We start from the raw sequence: 21,570 nt of genomic DNA, 5'->3' as shown, positions 1-21,570 counted from the left end.
ATTTTTGATATATAACAGTCCTCGAAGTAAATATCATAAATCTAATGATATATTCTTAAACAGTCCCTGGCATACCATACATGTATAGTCCTATGTATAGTAATTTTGCTTTATCTGTTTTGTGCTGTTTAAACAAATAGTTAAACATAATTTCCATAAAATGTAAGCTTTTACTGTCAGATATGTCCCCTTTAATTTTGAGCAGAACAAGTGAGGTAAAGCAAGGAAGTGTGTGTGTGTGTAGGTGTGCGTGTCCTGCACGCGTATTTTTTTTCTGTAACTATAATGGGACGCAATACGATACCGGTATGTTATAAGAATCAAACTTAAGAAAGATGGCTCTTGTCAAATCCTACAATTCTGTCAGAGAAAATATGCATATTTGCATTAAATTTTTAATTAATTGACATAATTGATTAATTAATATATATTTTATTTAATGATTTACCATAATTCCAAACATGTCAAACAATGTGTCAAATTAAAGCTAATTAAATGCTTTATAAATTGGTCAGATAGAGCACATTTTGCAGAATGCATTTAGTATTTTAGTTACATGACTCCAAACATTCTATTCCAATTTTTTGCTATACACGCATAGGAGCTGTACTTTTAAAATCCGCGCCTAATCAATAATAATAGTCTTTCACTCCATTGTCAAACCTAGAGTGTGATGGTTTTGTAGCAGATGACAGTGCTCATTCAAGCCTGTCAAGGTCAGTTAGTAGCCACTTGCTGAATGGATGGCCATTATCAGCTATCAAAGAGATGCCTTGTGCAGCTGCCAATCACAGTAGAGGTTTGATAACATTTTGTTAAAACCCAAATGTGATATAAGGACAAAGCTGTGCATGTTGGTACTTAATTGTTTGGATTCTTATGTTGAAATGCCCTTGTATTAGTATTTTTATGTGTAGTGTATATTGTTCATAAATTATATAGCTTTTAAATTATGGGCATTTTTGCTCTGTTGCACTGTACCATTATGGAATATGAGCAAATCAATTACCGACACAAGCAGGTATACAGTGCATTATTTTATTTTTATTTCGTATCTCAGGAGCACAGCTCACTTGGTAAGGCATCAGAATTTTGTTCACGAGCGCTTCGAACTTTAAATCGGAAGGTGGTGAGTTCGAGCCTCATCACGGTCACATTAATTTTATAAACCAAATATTGTTCGAACTTTTCATATTTGTTTTTCTTTTATTGTTTCTTTTCTTTGTCTTTTTTTTTCTTGTTTTATTTTTTTTTTTTTTTTTTTCTTTGATTCATATTGCCAAGGTAAGGAGAGGAGGGAACTAACGGCCCATTCAGTGATTTTTTCATCCGGACGATCGTAAAAATCATCAAAATTCAGATTTTGTACTGCGGAACTCAGTCTTCAATGATATAGTAGTCAGTAATAATCTTTTGGTCATTATATGACTATCATCATTTGACGACTGAGTTCTTATGATACATCATCCGAAAAGCAGTTTCAGACAATTGCTTGGGATTGTTGGGGCAGAGGTTATCTTTTGAATTCTTTCATGACCACTGAAGCAGAGTCAAACCTGTCAAGGACACTCGGCGTGAATTGAACTGACCATGTCACTCGCCACAAAAGAATGTCAAAGGTCATAAAACATCAATTTGGTGTCTTCTGCTAGTGGTTCAGCCAAAAGCCGTGTAGGTCTATTTAAGACAAAAATAATGCATTTACGTGAATCTGTAATTACAGAGAGTATATAAATTAGCTACATGTAGGCCTATTTGAATGGGGCTTCAACTTCGTCGATACTGCCGTTTTCTTGGGTTTTTTGCCAATTTTTTTCATTAAATTTTTTTATAAAAGTAACAATTTGATTTTTTTTTTCACTTTCGTTGGGATCACTGAACTGGGCTTTGCAACGCGATAGGCCTATATTCAATACTTGTATTCACTTACTGTTATAGCATTAGTCCGATTATTACACAACTTCGCCAGCGTATTCAAGACATACAATGCAAATAATCACCTAGATTATGACGTAGCATACCGTAAATATGGCGGAGTACTCAAATTCATTCAACAAAAGCATGATTACAAGCTATTCAGCATCGAAGTGGTTACGTAATTCTCTTGGTTACCGGATCACGCTACCTTGGTATGCCTTCGAGTGCCATATACTTTATGTGGTGATCATTTCGATCGTGGTTCATTACTCTAGCGCGTGATCCCGTTGACATAGTAACATTACGTAACTTCGATACTGAATTGCAATCTACCGCGACATCTCACACACATAACAAATTTAATGCACTATACGATCAAATAGGTTGACGACAACGTTTGATTGAATGCACTGCATTGCGCCATGATTACGGTGAAGGACACCGGTTCAAATCCTTTGTATGGAGCCAATCAATAATTTCACGCACATCCTCTATTATTGCCAAATTATTGCCCGGGATGATTGCACACTGTAAAAGAGCTATTGTTATAATGTTTGATGAAATCGTGTTTAACTATTTGCTTAAGAACGGCACAATACAGATAAAGCAGACAGATTTACTACATGTGGTACATGTATATACATAATAGGGAATGTGTGTGAGTCGAGTATTACCTAATTATAATAGGGCGTATCCAAAAATGAATTCACGCCCCTTTCAAATGTCGAGCCAAAGTGCAGGCCCTATGTCAATACATGTTAACACCCCCCACCCCCACCCCCACATCATTACACCTTTATACCCTGGCAACGTACGTACGTAAAGGTTTTAATTGTTAATTGACATGGATATAGGGCCTTATGATGTTAAATAAATAAATAAATAAATGTAGATATTTATATAGCGCTTTATGCCGTAAACAGCCTCAAAGCGCTTTACATTTATTCTGCCGTTATTAGAATATGTCGGAACCACGTTTGCAGCCTACAATTGGCGCAGGGTTCATCAGTACAACGACTGTGACTACCCCTAACAGCTTCCCATTACACCTGGGTGGGGTGAGGCAAGCGAGGCAAAGCGCCTTGCCCAAGGGCGCAACATGGTGGTGGGACGGGGACTCGAACCAACGCACATCGAGCAAGCTCTCAGATTATGAGTCCAAGGCCGTAACCACTGAGCCACCGTGTCCTCTCCAATTCAATTCACAACGGCACTTTGAAACCAACACCTCTCCACATCATACCCCACACCCTACCCCCGGACCCTACCCGGCAACATACGTAAAGGTTTTAATTGTGCAAATTGAGTTCGGGCCCTTTTTTCTGTTTGAAGCAATGATTTAAATAGTGTAAAAATTATGCACCAAATGGCTTCAATCGGACCTTCATTTTGCAAATTTTCGAACTTCTGCAGGAGGCAAAACTTCTTGTTCACGAAAGGCTTCATGTACTAATCATGCTAATAGTCCCAAAATGATCCACCAAATCGCTTCAATTAGGTCTCCATTTTGCAAAAGTTTCTTAATTCTGAGGGGGGCACATCCCCCCTCAGACACCCCCCTGCACAGTGGATAAACAAGCAGCCATTTTTGATTCTCAGTGCTTTCGATATTTACCAATTTGTGTTTAACACAATTTATAGGCCTACAACTGAAGAGAAAACTTGTTCACGAAAGGCTTCATGGACCGTCATTTCACAAATGTTCGGCTTTTTCAATTTAAAATTTTACACACTAATAGTGCCAAAATCGTCTACCAAATTGCTTCAATTAGGTCTTCATTTTCCAAAAGTTTCTTAATTCTGAGGGGGGCACATCCCCCTCAGACACCCCTGCACAGTGGATAAACAAGCAGCCATTTTTGATTCTCAGTGCTTTCGATATTTACCAATTTGTGTTTAACACAATTTATAGGCCTACAACTGAAGAAAAAACTTGTTCACGAAAGGCTTCATGGACCGTCATTTCACAAATTTTCGGCTTTTTCAATTTAAAATTTTACACACTAATCTTTATTGGACAGCACCTAAAATTGGGACAGCTTCATAAATCCCTAATTTCAGTGGTTAACACTAATTACATTTTAGCAGTTTGGCAACAGTAATTAGATAGAAGTATGATAGAGGGCGCTCATGTATATCTAAAAATAGATTTTCAGCTCATCAGCGACAGGCCTGATCAAGAAACCTGCACAATAACAGAGGCGGTGTCACATCAAAAGTCTCCAATTTCTGCGGATTGTGGAATATTTTGGTGAATAGAATAGGTAACAAGACTACATCATCAATTTGTTAGTTGGTAAAAGCTGCTTGCAGTACAATCTGCAAGCTGTAGCAAGTGTGGTCAGTGTAAGCTTACCGACATGACCAAGCAAGTTCATGAGTTGTCATAAATTACAAAACTCTCAAGCAGTATATAAGCTTAAAATATGAGATTTCCTTTTACATGTGTGATTAGTGTGAATGAGTTGTGCATATTTGAAGTGTCTACATTTCATGTCGAATTGTATATTTTATGCAATGGCAATGCAGTGCTGCAGCTGCTGCTGCATACTGAGTGTTCACAATTGCAAAGCAAAAGCCGGGAGAAAAGCAAGTTGAAGTTAAAGCAAGAGTCATAAGTTTCAAACTAGTGCAAGGTTACTCACGAAATACTAGTTTTGGGAAACATACATTACTGATAGACCAGCACACATAAAATTGTGATAAACAGAACTTCAATTGTTTATTTTAACAAGTGCCTTATCTTGATACCCTACACATAAAACCTCCACCGCACCTGGCTCATAGTCCACGAGGCAATTAGATGCAGAAAGGTTAACAGGGAAAACACAAGACGGAATTTAGATGTGTCAAAGGTCAAGACACAACATCTAGCCCCAGAGGGCACTGGTCTGTCGTAATTTCTGCTACGAATTACTCACGGATGCCCTGGCGTTTTTAGAGTGAGGGGACTCGAGTACTGGGGCAGTCATCAAGTTAATATCCTATTGAGTCTTTTCATCATGACCAATGAGTATAACTACAAGGACACTCACAAAAAGTAAAATGCCCATGGGTTATGACAATTTTATATAATAGAATGTCAAAGGTCATTCATAAGCTACACAATAAAAACCTGTTTTAATATCAATGTCTTTAAGCATTTTTGACATGATATCATAAAATAAATTTTGGGAAATATAGTGAGCCAGTCTACAGTCTTTTTGCACCTACCTTTTGCACTGCCCGATTTGGTACAGTTTACATGTGTGGCATAAACATGAAGTCGGGTTCTGATTGGCTAGTTAAGATTGAATCATGTCATCATCACATCAGCACCGCATTCGCTAATCAATCTGCATAGCATCATGTGATGCAGGTGTACGCCAGTTCTTTTTACATAATCGGTCAGCCAATTGTGCGTAAAGCCTGGGGTGAAAGGTCTTTGCAAAATAGTGTACACATATGGTTCTCCATCATTATGTCCAGGATCAAACTACACATGACATGTATAGAACACAGAACCATAGCTACACATAAAATCCATATTTTTGCCCATTTGTTATGTAGTGCAAATTGAAAGTGCCACCCAAAATGACTTTGTTAAGGGCTGGGGTATGAACGTTTGGACAGTATTTATTTTGGGACATTAAAGCACATCAGACATATCGAATTGCATTCTGAATACGAAGAATGTCATTCTGATATCAAATAATTTTGGTTTTTGAAATTACGCAATTTAATACACATTTTATGGCAAATCATTAAAAATTGATATTTTTGATATTTAATAGTATACTTGAAGTCAACTTTATAAATCTGATGATTTATACTTAAAGTGTATGTCTAGTGGGATAAAAAGCCGACGATCAATTCAAAATTTTGACCTTTCGTATTGAAGATATGGATTTTTTTTTCCCAAAACACCAAACAAAAATAAGGTCTTTTGGGAAAAAATCCATATCTTCAATATGAAAGGTCAAAATTTTCAATTGACCGCTGGCTTTTCCTCCTGCTACATACACTTTAAGAATATATCATTAGATTTATATAATTTACTTCGAGGACTGTTATATATCAAAATGTGAAAAATATCAAATTTTTATAATTTGTCATAAAATTTGTATTATATTGTGATTTTGAAAAAATGAAAATTATTTGATATCAGAAAGACATGCTTCGTATTCAGAATGCAATTCGATAGGTCTGAGGTGCTCTCATGTTCCACAAAAAATACTGTCGAAACGCAATAAACGCTCATTTTGGATCCCTTAAGTGGACAAATATGGCAATTTGCATTGTTTTTTAATCCTGCTACAGGAACCTGTAAAAAATAACATCAGCAATGTTGTGACTGAACCAGGCATCATGGGTAATCAGCTGACAGGTATAGCGCCCTCACAGATTCTGCCAGTAGAGCATTACCTGACGGATGTATCGGATTATGAGTTTGACACCAGTCTAGGGAGTACTCGATTCTTCAAAGTAGCCAGAGCCAGATTCAAGTAAGTATCATTTGTTGTCTTGCCTATGTAATATGTGACGTGTCATGTCAAAAGGAGACACTTTTGGGCAGGTTATCCAGCAATTTTGAGGTTTTTACATAGCTTAAATATAGAGACATTTTGCTCCACAATACCCTTTTCCCCAATGAAATCGGACATCATTCCTAAGCGAAGATATTGAGTTGGTAAGTTGTGGTATTATAAAATTGGAAATTGAGATATCGGCCTTTAAAAATAGTATTGACAATGTTGAGAGTAGGATTTACCTTGAAAAATGTCTCAAAAAATACAAGATGCCAGTTATATTCCGGACTGAAACTATCAGACAATATTTTTAACATTAATAAAATCACAAATTCGCAACAAACCCACATTGTGAAAAATACTCTCCTGTTAGATTTTTGGCTATTTCTCCATTTACGATCCTGCCCAAAAGTGTCTCCTTTTGACATGACACGTCACATATATTCTGAACAGGGTCTTACATGTAGCTAGAAATTGAGGTTTGTCTGTCATTTGAATAAAATTCCCTGTCCTAATTTCACCCTTAAAACATTTACCAGACTTCTACAGCCCATTTGGGGTTTCAAAGAGTTAAAGTATGTGTTGTTATGGCCTTGTTTTGCAAATCTGGTCTGCTGAAAAGGTCAACAACCTTTCTCAACACCTACAATAATAAATGTAGCATCTGTCAAATTCATTAGGTTTGCCCATCCCAGGAGCTAAGGCCCCCATCTAAAATGACAGGCAGACTGGTGGCTAGCTAAAACACTGACCCTGAAGGATGTTTAAAATACATTGTATTTTCCCATTCTAAACAAAAAGTCTGCACAAAAAGAAATGCAGCTGTTATAAATACGCCTATAGCTTCAGAACTAATAATTGTTTTCACAATATTTCAACATAGAGAGAAGGATGATTTATTTACGCGCATTTTGATACCCCATTTGTCAAATGTCGTTCAACATTAACAACGCAGGGTTAGTGCTTTTAATGTTTTTATGCCAGCACTGTAGCACGTAAAGCATGCCATTATCTCCGCGCTTACTTCAAATCAATACAAATTGCTGCAACTTTTAAATTCGGGTATCTTTGTTTCAAAACACTGCTGTATTATCAATATTGAACAAAACTGGACAAATTTGGTATCAAAATGTGCGTAAATAAATTATCCTTCTTTTTATGTTAAAATATTGTGAAAATAATTATTAGTTCTGAAGCTATAGGCGTATTTATAACAGCTGCATTACTTCTTGTGCAGACTTTAGTTGAATAGGGTGGGATGTATTGTTTGAAACCGGTATCTTCTTATTTGATTTAACATCTTCTTTGGTAAATTGGGTTCTTAAATGTAGTTTATTAGGTGTATCTCAGGTGCACATATATATGCATGGCAGGAAAAAAAACCCGTTTTACAGGCCTGACCGACCCAGATTTTGTTTATTGTTGTATGCATGTACAGTGTAGTGGTAAAGTCAATTGTTTCTTCAAGTGGATTTATTGTTATTCATTTGAGTGAATCGATTGAAAAATAAAAATCAATTTTGTTTACAGATTTTAGGAATTTTTAGGGTCGTTGCCAAAAAGCCCAAAACCAAACTCATGACCAATCAACGCTTGTTGAAAATGATGTTCTGCCCATAGGACAGGGCATTTTTTTGTTTACCTTTGCTTTTTCACACATTGCTTGTATTGCAGGGAAGGGTTGGCTGTAGTGAAAGTATTTGCCATTCATGACCCATCTCTACCACTCAAAGCACACAAGGACCAAGTGGAAGAAATCAAGAAAAAACTCAGTAACTCATCAAATTGTCTGCCATTTTTGAGAAGTACTGTAAGTATTTCCCTTTATTTTAAAACAAGTTTGTGTATTTCTTGTAGAAGAAACTGCAATTGGGCAATAGGCTTCTTGATATTATGCATTTAGGGCTTGCAGTCCCAGGACAACTGGTAAGGCACCAGAAACAAATTTGTTCAATCTTTGGATCGACCGTTGATGCTGCTTCGATGCTTGTTATTAATGAACTAACAACTAATTAGTCGGAATTAATGCTAAATTTATATTGATCATTGTCAATACAACTAAAGATTCATCACAATTAACAATTCATTGATTTCTTGAATAATAAGGATCGATCAAGCATCGGTGTCGATCGAAAGATCAAACTAATTTGTTTCTATTGCCTAAGAAAAGTGATTTACCTTCACTATAATACAGCTATGTAAACGATAAATTAAATAAAGTTAAAGCAAATCAAAGTTTTGGAATCATCTTGTATAACTTTTTGTGTGGTTTAAAACAAAGTAAACCTCTATAGGATAGTGTGGAGCTCCAAGAGACCAAGACAGATAGTGAAATGGTTTTAGTTTATACAAAACTCTCTGATCTTGTTGATTATTCTTGTTGGCTACCTTGAGTGTTACCAATAATACCAAGTAGTTAGTTTTGTGTGTAATAATACATTGTTTTAGTTCAAGCAGGTAATCATTCTGCCTGAATGTTATTAACTTGTAAAGTCTAGGTTGTGTTGAAACTGACATGATTGATCTTAAAAAAACATTTCAGCTATCTGACAAGGCAGCATTACTATTCCGACAATATGTGAGAAACAATTTATATGATAGGATTAGTACCAGGCCATTTATGAGTACTATAGAGAAGAAATGGATAGCATTCCAGCTTCTGTGTGCACTCAATCAAGCTCATAGGGTTAAGGTATGTATGATAGGATAAGTACCAGGCCATTTATGAGTACTATAGAGAAGAAATGGATAGCATTCCAGCTTCTGTGTGCACTCAATCAAGCTCATAGGGTTAAGGTATGTATGATAGGATAAGTACCAGGCCATTTATGAGTACTATAGAGAAGAAATGGATAGCATTCCAGCTTCTGTGTGCACTCAATCAAGCTCATACATGTAGGGTTAAGGTATGTATGATAGGATATGTACCAGGCCATTTATGAGTACTATAGAGAAGAAATGGATAGCATTCCAGCTTCTGTGTGCACTCAATCAAGCTCATAGGGTTAAGGTATGTATGATAGGATTAGTACCAGGCCATTTATGAGTACTATAGAGAAGAAATGGATAGCATTCCAGCTTCTGTGTGCACTCAATCAAGCTCATAGGGTTAAGGTATGTAACCTGTCCCAAAACATGCAAATATTTGCAGGAAATATGTGTTAAAATAAGCCCAAAATCTGGGACTCAGGTATGTAAATTGGTCCCATTTTGGCATAAATATGGGTTCAGTTTCCAGACTCTTGGAGGCAGGTCCCTACTTAAACCTAAATAAGGGGAGGCACTACCTCTTTAGGGGGAGGTACTACCGTGGAGCTGGAAACTAATATTGATTGCTATCTAGGCGCGCATTTGTCAGCAGTGTCAGTAGATATTTGCTGTTAATGCCTAGATGTGCTTTTAATAATATAAACAATAGGCTATTCCAGTTGAAATTTGTACATGCCCTGTGACATTAATCTTCCACACAGGGAGTGTGAATTCCAAACAGGGTTACCTAAATGACTGACTTTATTTTGAAATCTACACCCCCTGTGTGGGAGATTAAGGTCATGTCTTCCACAAGATGTGTATGAATTTTAACTGGTTTAGCCCAATTAAGAAGACAAAGATGTCAATTCTATTTGCAGGTGTGCCATGGAGACATCAAGAGTGAGAATGTGATGGTAACAGGGTGGAATTGGGTTCTTCTCACAGACTTTGCCAGCTTTAAACCAACATATCTACCTGCTGTAAGTAAATACTTCATATGACCTAGGGTTTGTCAGGGGTATGGGGAGAGAATGTGATGGTAACAGGCTGGAATTGGGTTCTTCTCACAGACTTTGCCAGCTTTAAACCAACATATCTACCTGCTGTAAGTAAATACTTAATATGACCTGGGGTTTGTCAGGGGTATGGGGAGAGAATGTGATGGTAACAGGCTGGAATTGGGTTCTTCTCACAGACTTTGCCAGCTTTAAACCAACATATCTACCTGCTGTAAGTAAATGCTTCATACGACCTGGGGTTTGTCAGGGGTATGGGGAGAGGTGATGGTAACAGGCTGGAATTGGGTTCTTCTCACAGACTTTGCCAGCTTTAAACCAACATATCTACCTGCTGTAAGTAAATACTTCATGTGACCTGGGGTTTGTCAGGGGTATGGGGAGAGGTGATGGTAACAGGCTGGAATTGGGTTCTTCTCACAGACTTTGCCAGCTTTAAACCAACATATCTACCTGCTGTAAGTAAATGCTTCATACGACCTGGGGTTTGTCAGGGGTATGGGGAGAGGTGCTGGTAACAGGCTGGAATTGGGTTCTTCTCACAGACTTTGCCAGCTTTAAACCAACATATCTACCTGCTGTAAGTAAATACTTCATATGACCTGGGGTTTGTCAGGGGTATGGGGGGCGAATGTGATGGTAACAGGCTGGAATTGGGTTCTTCTCACAGACTTTGCCAGCTTTAAACCAACATATCTACCTGCTGTAAGTAAATGCTTAATATGACCTGGGGTTTGTCAGGGGTATGGGGAGAGGTGCTGGTAACAGGCTGGAATTGGGTTCTTCTCACAGACTTTGCCAGCTTTAAACCAACATATCTACCTGCTGTAATTAAATGCTTAATATGACCTGGGGTTTGTCAGGGGTATGGGGAGAGGTGCTGGTAACAGGCTGGAATTGGGTTCTTCTCACAAGACTTTGCCAGCTTTAAACCAACATATCTACCTGCTGTAAGTAAATACTTCATATGACCTGGGGTTTGTCAGGGGTATGGGGAGAGGTGATGGTAACAGGGTGGAATTGGGTTCTTCTCACAGACTTTGCCAGCTTTAAACCAACATATCTACCTGCTGTAAGTAAATACTTCATATGACATGGGGTTTGTCAGGGGTATGGGAGAGGAGGTACTAGTGACAGGTTAAAATTGAATTCTTCTAACAAACTTCTAATTTTACAGTGTCCGACCATGTCCCTGTTGTGCCGGTAAAATCCATATTTATTGTGCATGCAATAGAATTAAATACTGAAAATAGCTCAAAATGCTTTACCCCTCTATAGCCACACTTTGTCTTTGATATTTTGAAAGCATTTAATCAATGATTTCTAAATGGGGATACTTGTTTGCAGGTGCATCCCTGCTTTAATATATGTGTGTGTTTTACAAATGCTCACACACGCACCCCTATGCACAGGCACTCTCAAATAATTTGGAACAGGCATCTGCGAGTTACACACATTGACTCTGATAGCCGAATCTCTTCACCTGAAAAATGCAATGGCTGTGGACAAGGATTCAAAACCTGTAATTATTTATATTTGCTATAAAATTTACATTTATTTCAATGCATGACTCAATCCATTTGCATTATTTCCCTTCAGGACAACCCAGCAGATTTCTCCTTCTTCTTTGACACCTCAAGACGTCGTACATGTTACATCGCACCAGAGAGGTTCCTAGAGGGCAGTATTCGACAGACAGAGAGTTATACCATAGATAACCCAGAGGGTCTGCAAGAAACAGGCAATACCGGTATACTGAAAGGAGAACTTACACCAGCCATGGACATATTCTCTGCTGGGTAAGAAAGATATTTTTGATATGGGCAAGGGATGAACATGGTACTTAATGCCAATATCATACTCATAATCGCAATGAGTGACAAAAAATCAAGTGTTCAAACCAAAGCCAAAAGTGATTACCCAATGGTACCAGTGTTTCATTTGTCCCTAGAAAGTTGCCTTGAAGTTAACAAAGTTAATGCATGGTAGCGACTTCTGATTGATGTATCGAAGTAGATGCAAGAATTGTCACAAGAAACGCTACGCTAAAGCCTAAAATAAAAAAGACCTAGAATGAAAAATTGTTTCATTGGCGTAACCCGACCGTCACTAGTTACACTGCCGACACTGATTATTTTTTATTTTAAAAGAAGTTATAAATATAAGTTGAATTCTAAAAAAAAAATTTTAAAAGTATAAAATTGTTCACTGCTTCCTATCAATTTCTAATATTATTTTTTCCCTATTGAAATGACATATTGTCAAACACAACTTTAACATGCATTGTATAAACAGCATTAGGCCCATTATATTACTATGCTGTCGCAACTTTCACCCATTTGGCACAGCCATGTTTATATTGGGCAAGTTTGGGATATAAAAAAAATAATAAAAAATCCCTACCTATCAAAATGTTATTTTTATGTTATGCCAATAAAAAAAAAAACATTTAGCGTTATTTGTTACATATGAGATTAACCTGTTACTTGTTGTACTTTTGTGTCTAATCAGAATTGATTTATTCATATTGTCAGGTGTGTAATAGCAGAGCTGTTCACTGAGGGGCACCCACCATTTGATTTGTCACAACTGTTAGCTTATCGTAGTGGACATTATGACCCAGAAATTGTGCTAGGAAAGATTGAGGATGACAGTATCAGGGTAGGTCACTCCTAGTTATTCTGTACCATTTGACTTTGCTTTCAATATGTAATGTTATGTATATGAAAGAAGAAGCTCTACGAAGCAATTTAGTGGTTAACATAGAAGCCTAGTCTCAAAATATGTAATAGAAGTTGCTGCTTAAGATATTAATTAAGACGGTTAAAAAGGTGACCTTTGTTTATTACCCTCAACAGTATATTCATTATTAATTGTTTATTTTCAACATGCATGCAGTATATAATTTGATGCATAAAACAGTTGTAGGGTATTTCTCAGAAGTCATGTACCAACATTCACTCAATAAATCAATCTATAACATAATGAAACTTATTGCCCAGAGCATAAAAAAGATTACAGGAGAAGTTGTCCACCCTGAATTATTTTTCAACTACACGAAATGTAATTTCTTAGCTTCCTACCAAAAAAGGTCAAACTTACACTGGGTGCCAGGCGTAGCAGCATTCACATTGCAAATACACTGGCGGAGATTACACCTAGCTCGCTAGGTGTAAATTGTCATATTTATGCCTGGTGGAACTTGCTGACCATCGTTCACACTGCCAAACCAAGTTCCACTGGGCGTACGTCCAGCAATGTGGACGCAACTCATGTTTGATGCCCCTAGGCCATGTCAGAACTAGCAGTATTTGATAACCGCTAGATTTCAATACTTACATTAATTTTCTATCATCTATAGAGTCTGGTACAACACATGCTTCAGAAGGAGCCAAGTAAGAGATTCACAGCAGAGGATTACCTCATCCAATGGAGAGACAAAGTGTTTACAGAAGTCTTCTATAGTTAATACTTACATTAATTTTCTGTCATCTGTAGAGTCTGGTACAACACATGCTTCAGAAGGAGCCCAGTAAGAGATTCACAGCAGAGGATTACCTCATCCAATGGAGAGACAAAGTGTTTCCTGAAGTCTTCTATAGTTACCTCAAAAGATATGCGGGAGAGTTTGCTGATATACCAATACTACCAGCAGATGAGAAAATTGGAAGGTATGCAGGTGCAAAATTATTTTATTTTATTTTATTTTATTGATTGATGAAATCTTTATAGAGAGAAGCCATTAATCAGTGCCAAAGCTTTGTTTTCCATATGGATGCTTCTTTGGGTGTAATCAGGACAGTCAAGGATTTCTAACCTACTCTTTTCGCAACTGACTGTGATATACGTCGGACCAGGGGTAGCGCGGGCACAAAAAATCAAGGGGTCCAATTTACTTTTTCTGGACCATTTGGTACCTGCAAAACCAACATTTAAGGGGTCCGATGAGAATTTAAGGAGTCCATCTGTCCGAAATTCTCAACTTTAGAACTTGTCAAATATTCCAGTGAAATTATTAGTGTTGTTGGCCTATGGTGATTCAAATGATTTACTGATTTTTTTATTCTTATAGATAAATCGATAAAACTTGATTCACATTCTCCAAGATCAAAATAAGAAGAGAATTTAGTAGGTGTCCAAGGGGCCTGAGTAGGGCATCACTTGTATAATGCTAACAAGAAGTTGAATCATAGCCTCTCCTTAGAGTAGATGATACCAGCATTTATATTTATCAGTGCATTGCAATGGCTAAAACATTTTTAAGTGCGTACTATATTTTGTCAATCTGTCAGGTTACGTCAAGATATTGGTTTAATTCTGTCCAATGTATGTCCAACCGGAGAGGATAAAGAACCGAATAGAGACATCAACAGTGGACTGGTTATAGTACTGTCATTACTCACATCTTGTATGAGAACTTTGAAGGTAAGAAATTCAATATATCTACTCTTACAACTAGATAAAATGTGTAGGAGTAATGGAGTTAATTTAATTAGTAAATCGTAAAACAAGTAAAATATTAAAAAATAAAAAATAAAAAACAGACCAGGCCTTCAAATATGTTGCAGCCTTTTGAAGGTAAGGTGCATTCTTAAACACTTGAGAACGTTCCTGCAATCTTATTGGTTCTTACCCAGCTTTACCCGTGTGATATGACACGATATCACACGGGTCAGCGTGTGTGCGTCAACGCGATACGCTTACTCTCTATTTGGACCAATCGGAGGCGCACAGCAACAACAAGACTGATCGATTTTAAGCCCTAGGTAATTCCTTGCAAAATGTAGATTTAATTTGATTAAAATTTGTATGATATTTTTATTTGAATTGTATTTAAGAATGAGAATAAAGGTATTGTTTTTAGCCGCTGTCGTGCATCTATCGTCTCATATAAGGGCTCATTTTGAAATTCCCTTACACAGGAAGGTGTGCACCATCCTGCAGCTTTCCTATGCTAGCCTTCTTTTGTTAAAATCCTGTGTGATTATAACACTGCAATTAGCCACTTAAATTAGGAGCCCGCTTTCCTGGGTTGTGCGATGAGCCCTAGTCAGTTTGTTTTCTTCTCATTCATCATGGACCACTTCAAAAGGCAGGGTGTATCACTGATGCATATAATCCATCTTTATAATCCGTTTTATGACCGAGCTTTCCTGAGGCGTGGGCTTAGCGAGGGGAATCCTGCCTTCTTTCTGTGTGAAAGTGTGGTAGGGTATTTCAATATGAGCCCTAACACGGGCGACATCATTATTTTTGGCGTAAAACAACTCGGCTTCGCCTCGTTGTTTTACTTAAAATAATGATGTCGCCCGTGTTATATGAGACGATAGATGCACTCCAGGGGCTAAAAACAATACCTTTATTCTCTAAATGTCATCTGAAAAAGTGTGTACAAGGTGTGTATGAATGGGTGTATGAGGTGAAATGCTTAACATTTAAAAGGGCTATTGCAATTTTGCACTCCACTTTTAAAGTTGTATTGCAACAGGCACATTTTGGATTGCAAATTGCATTGCGATACAGCTTAAAGCCACAATATGTGACCATCCACCACAACTGAGCCCGGATGTCGTCAGTGCCACTATTGAGATATGCTCCATTGAAATTAACAATAAACAATAGGAAACTAAGAATTTATTGACTGTTTTATTGATTTTTCACTACTTAAATGTCAAGTACTGTAGACATGATATACATCATTTAAAGCTAATTTCAAGCAGAATATTTTAGTTGAATATCTCAAAAATGATGATTGGCGACTTCAGGGCTCAGTTGTGCTGGATGGTCACATATATGATTTCTATCAAATTTTCATTTTGTTATTATTTGCCAAAAATACTGAAATAATATTAGTAACAACTGTCAGGAAGGTTTTCTGTCCATTTAAACCAAAATAATGGGTTAAATGAAATAAACCCAATGTCATAACATTTATTCAAAATTGCTCTCTTGTCCTACAAAAACAACAAACTTGGTCAATTCCAATTAAGTGTAAGTTGGGACATGTGTAAACATTAAGATAAAAAAATCAGGTTTGAAAAAATTAACCAAATTGATTTAAAAAGATCGTACATTATGGCTTTAATTTGAGATCTGATCCAAACATACATTGTGGGGAATAGGTTAGTTCTATCATTATCCACAAATCCATACTGGACCACAGGTCCTTTTGATAAACCAAGGCTCTCAGTAGTAGTTAAAATTTTGTTTTCAATTGTAGCACATAAAGTAGAGTAAAGCAATATTGTAAGAATTGCACAAAAGAAATTTAACAATATTGCTTTTAAAACATTTTCCCTGTTGATGGAGTCATTTGATTAAATATATTTATGTTGCTTTAACAGTTTTGTACATCCAAGCTAGCGGCACTAGAAATCCTACTGATGATAGCACAACACATTCCAGATGAAATTATTCTTGATAGAATCATTCCATATATGGTAAGACTAACTCAGTTTATGGTAAGAAATAACATTTGAAGTTCTGTGTTGGGATATTTGTTTGTTTGATTGAATGGTCATATGCTTCTTCTTGTGCGTTATAGTTGTACACTTTCCATGCTTCATACTATTCTACATGTAGTACCACAAAGATTTGCCTAATGGGTCATATGGGCTCCCTTGACATAGCTGGAATTTTAGGCACAAACTAAGTGCCCTCCCATAAAAATCCCACCAGCATACAAGGCACAGATCCTTAATTCTTGTTAGGATTTACAGAGGTGCTGTATATTTGTACATGAAATTTTCCCTTAGGTAAAGAAGACCATGTGCGCCATTAGGCATATCTTTATGTTAAATTACTAAATTGTGTGTATTTATGTATCAAAAGCCATCTTGACATGTGTTGTTTGATTTCATGTTTCTTTTAGTTACATTTTGTGAATGATCCATTGCCAAGAGTGAGAGCTGAAGCAGTGAGAACACTGACACAGACACTTTCCATTGTCAAATCTGTACCCAGAAGGTCAGTATCATACAGGGTGGCCCATAAACAAATACAGGGTGATCAATAAAAGAAACTCTCCCAAAATAAGTTGATTTCTTACTACTTTTGCCCATAATATCTTTACTCTGTAAATGTGGCATAAGTTAGCAATTAGCTCAAAATTGTCATTATCTTGGGAACTTAGGCCTTATACTGAGGGAGTTAACACCACATTCATTCAAATGGCTTTATAAGTGACTATGTTTTGCTTAATCTATTCACAGTTATGATTAAACATTTGTGTCATGATCTGATCCACTCAGACCAAAGTTGAACATTTTGGTAATTGAATTATTACTATATCACAATTTCATTATTGCCAACTTTGGTCTGATTGAATCAGATCATGTCACATTTTATTATTACAGTTTTATTAGAAGCAATTTATCACTTTGAAATATTTACCTTTATTGAACTGATTGCTAAATAAATATCTCTCCTTTCATTGAATTCTCTGCACAAGGTTTAATTAGCCATTTGATATAAACAGCACAAATTCAAATCAGCCATTGTGTTTCCCATAGAACCAGGACACATTGATTCATTAATATAACATGATTACCTTGCTTTTTAATCACATTGATCTATTATCATTTTTTCAGTGATGCCAACATCTTTCCCGAGTACATTCTACCAAATTTGGTAAGTGTTTTTGAAAAAAAAACATGTTTCACAAGGATGTATGAAAATGCAACTGAAAGGTGTATCACTTTGTGTGCAAATTTAAAACTTGGGATCTTCAAGTCAACTGCTTGCAATTTGACACTAGCTTGCTAGCGACTTATTGATCAAATATTGTCAATTGCTTTTCGATAAGCAACAGTAATTGCTAAAACGCTATGCTTTATGCGATTGCTTATGCCATTTTTCACCCTGATGTGGCAGTGACGTCAACGCGTTGAGGCAGCTGTTTCGCACACGCATCTATGAGGTATATTTAAGGGTGTGCTTGCATACGCCAGCGTTTTGAGCGAATGCGAGCAATTTGAAGCTGCGCCCAATGAAATGCGCACTAATGCCACTGCTACATCAGGGTGACAAATGGTATAGTATGATATGGAATTAGCAGTAACAGTTGACTCTGATTCATATTTTATAGTCACCCACAACTCAAGATGAGATCGTCATGGTGAGAGTAGCCTATGCCGAGAACATTGCCGTGTTAGCAGAGACTGCACTCAGGTTCCTAGAAATGGTGCAGTTAGAGCAGACGACACAGGCAGATGGGGGATCACAAGATTTAAGTGTGCAATATCAGGTGAGTGAAAATGTTGTGGCTGTATCAGAGATTACTCTCTGAAAGAACTGTATGCGAACGTATTGATAATATGCCAGAAAATGTTGAGATATGAAGAAAATAATGGTGGATTCATTGAAGTTCGGGGGGGGGGGGGTACTCAAATTACATTTTAACACATGGTGTGCTGCTGGAACTCTGAAACCTCTACATAAAAAAACTAAAAAAACAGCTGATTTGACAGTTTTTGACCATTTTTTTCAAATCGGGACTCATGTTTTGGGATATTTTTCTCAAATTGGGACCCATGTTTAGGGTTTTCTTGCAAAAAAGTGACCCGTTAGATTGGTACATCCCCTTATACCTTGTATATGTGAGTACCCCACCCCCACCCCCACCTGTCCATGTCATTGTCTGTCTTTTTACAGGTTATTCATTTATCCAACTCTAATATTTCTGCATGATATGCGTGTCCCTGTCTGTCTTTTTATCTGTCCTCATCTTTCCACCGTTCATTTAGTAATACCCTCCATTTCTCCTCTGCCTTACCTGTAATCCCCAAATCTATATTTCACATTCTTACCTAACTCTGACACGTCTGGTTTTGTATTTCCTATATTGCAGGCTAGTTATGATGATGAGTTACAAAACTTACATGAGATGATTCAACAGAAGGTTGTCACATTACTCAGTGATCCTGTAAGTATTAACACACTACTTTACTATTGTGGGAATTTCAATTGAATGAACACAGCTTTCAACAGCTGTACTCGATCCAACTCGATTCAAACTACAACGCGAACGCACAATCTTGGATACAATTAATACTAACCAATCACAAGTGCTTTGGCATGGTTGGATTAGCTTCTGCGTTAATCATGCACAGTCACACACACTGGCGTACATCGCGCAGTGTACGCAAAAAGTCGTCGCGCTATGTCAGGCTGCGTTCATTCAATTGAAATTTTCACTCTACATGTAGTAAGTATTTTCTCAAATGTTAGAATACCTTATACTATGTTTATGTCTTAAAATGTCCAAAATTTTGGGCAAAATTGAAAAAAAAAAAGTCAAATTTTGATATTTAAAATGAAGAAAAAATTCTACAACTAGTTTTATGCCTTTAGAGATTAAATATGCAGTTTTCATTGATTTGGAAATTAAGGGTAACTTGTTATGGTGCACAAAAAAAATTGGCATGGTAAATCAAATTTAGCGCTTTTCTCAAAAACTGCTCATTTTTTTCATAAATCTGCTGTGCTAGTTGAATTCCTTGTATCATTTCCTTTCTGAATATGTATCCATTTATGTACTTACCATACAATACAAAACAATATCTGAAATGTTAGCGTGACCCTGCCCCCTTAAATGACCTATAATTCTAATTTCTAATACCAGCATACATATTTGTGTTGATTTATTGCAGGAAAATGTTGTGAAGCAAACACTACTAGAGAATGGTATCACAAGACTATGTGTGTTCTTTGGGAGACAGAAAGCCAACGATGTCCTATTATCACATATGATTACATTCCTTAATGATAAGGTAAGGGAAACTATACTATGATCAGCTCTTAATAGGCAAGAATTATTTGGTTTTTGTTACTGCACGAGTCAATGGAGTTCCAACTTACGTAAATTCACAAAAGCATGAAACAATAGCCATTTTGGGTAGATTGTTTCTGATTTGCTCTAAGCAGTTTTGCTTGTAACATTTTTGAACAAGATTTCTTTCAAACGATCAATATTGTCAGGCATAATATAGTCTCTTGTTGATTTGATTTCCAAAGCAACTTAAGGGGGTACTACACCCCTGTCGTAAATTTGTGACTATTTTTGCATTTTTCTCAAAAAATAATAACACACTGGTAACAAAAGTTATGTAGATTATTGGGGCAAGAATCCCAATTACTACACTGAAATTTCAGTGACTCAAGACAAGTGGTTCAGTATATATGATCGGAAATGAGTCACATTCCATCGGTACCTTATTTCTTATCATAAATAACGAACCAATTGTCTTGAATCAATGAAATTCCAATGTAGTAATTGGATTCCTTGCCCCTATAATATACATAACTTTTGTTACCACTGTGTTATTAGTTTTTGAGAAAATGCAAAAATAGACACAAATTTATCGAGGGGTGTAATACCCCTTAACTAATCTCTTGTATTCCAGAGTCCTCAATATCAGCGTTCAAGGGGGCATATTTATTGCATATGAAAAAAAGAGCTATGTCACAATCCCCTCCCTATATTATTTTTTATTATTTTTTTATTTATTTATTTCTTATTTAACCTGGGGTGACCAATCAATGCACTGGCAATGTTCTCCCTTGGTTCCCATTTATTATGATAAATTTATTAGTAATAGTATATGTTTGTTGCTATTTGTTTTCAGAATGACTGGCATTTACGAGGTGCATTCTTTGATAGCATTGTAGGTGTGGCAGCTTATGTAGGATGGCAGAGCTCATTCATATTGAAACCATTAATACAACAAGTAAGTGGCAAAGAAATTACAAATGCTCTGGACATACTCATGTTTATCAGTAAAACATTTTCTTTGGTAGCATTTGAACTTGCACATTGTAAAGACAAACATAACAAGCATTGGCAGTCAAATTATACTTTGATCAGTTCGTTATAGGCGATAATTATTCGGTTCTTACTGCAGGAGTCAATAAAATAAACTTATGCCAGTGTAAATTCACAAAAGCACACATCAGTCTTGTAATATGCAAAGTGCAGCTCAGCTTATGAGTCCTGCCTATACAAGCTGATCAGAGTATAGGCCTGTTGATATGGCACTAGACTAGACTCTGGTGAGGGGTGCGTGTTTGGGGGGTTAGGGGGTGTATGTGCAGAGGGTATATGTGTGTGTTTTAAGATGTACACCTCTGAAAATAGATAAGTGATCATAATGAGTGACTGTGATTAGGCTTGACAAAGACAAAAAGTGGTGGAAAGTTCCATATTGGCAAATTGCTTATTTTAATCTAATCTTCCTTTGAAATTCAAGCTTTAAAATAATACCAAACATGACATTTTTGAGGTTTTTAGAGGCAGAAACAAAATGATTTATATTGCTCAAAGTCCTTTTACTTTCATAATTATTTCTGTCTAAAACTGCCTATATCTCGGATTCAGCAAA

At 36.7% G+C, this 21,570-nt stretch overlaps 1 protein-coding gene across 4 annotated transcripts in view; it reads left to right on the top strand.

Moving 5' to 3' along the window:
* Positions 1-4,070: 4,070 nt before the first annotated feature.
* Positions 4,071-21,570, top strand: part of LOC140156739 (phosphoinositide 3-kinase regulatory subunit 4-like) — a 30,077-nt gene continuing 12,577 nt past the window's right edge. The window contains exons 1-16 of one of the 4 annotated variants that reach the window (XM_072179685.1): positions 4,071-4,181; positions 6,217-6,401; positions 8,100-8,235; positions 8,968-9,117; positions 10,055-10,156; positions 11,792-11,991; positions 12,727-12,853; positions 13,691-13,863; positions 14,485-14,617; positions 16,537-16,632; positions 17,064-17,158; positions 17,782-17,821; positions 18,279-18,437; positions 19,041-19,115; positions 19,843-19,962; positions 20,818-20,919. In XM_072179685.1, the coding sequence (XP_072035786.1) occupies positions 6,265-6,401; positions 8,100-8,235; positions 8,968-9,117; positions 10,055-10,156; positions 11,792-11,991; positions 12,727-12,853; positions 13,691-13,863; positions 14,485-14,617; positions 16,537-16,632; positions 17,064-17,158; positions 17,782-17,821; positions 18,279-18,437; positions 19,041-19,115; positions 19,843-19,962; positions 20,818-20,919 (1,845 nt within the window). In that variant the 5' untranslated portion in view covers positions 4,071-4,181; positions 6,217-6,264. Of the gene's footprint in view, positions 4,182-6,216; positions 6,402-8,099; positions 8,236-8,967; positions 9,118-9,420; positions 9,540-10,054; positions 10,157-10,852; positions 11,020-11,141; positions 11,265-11,791; positions 11,992-12,726; positions 12,854-13,690; positions 13,864-14,484; positions 14,618-16,536; positions 16,633-17,063; positions 17,159-17,781; positions 17,822-18,278; positions 18,438-19,040; positions 19,116-19,842; positions 19,963-20,817; positions 20,920-21,570 lie in introns of those variants that run through there. The other 3 variants (XM_072179681.1, XM_072179682.1, XM_072179684.1) reach the window with 3 other exon arrangements.

This window comes from Amphiura filiformis, chromosome 7 (assembly GCF_039555335.1).
Source record: "Amphiura filiformis chromosome 7, Afil_fr2py, whole genome shotgun sequence".
NCBI lineage: Eukaryota > Metazoa > Echinodermata > Ophiuroidea > Amphilepidida > Amphiuridae > Amphiura > Amphiura filiformis.
This window is presented reverse-complemented; position numbering and strand designations above follow the sequence as displayed.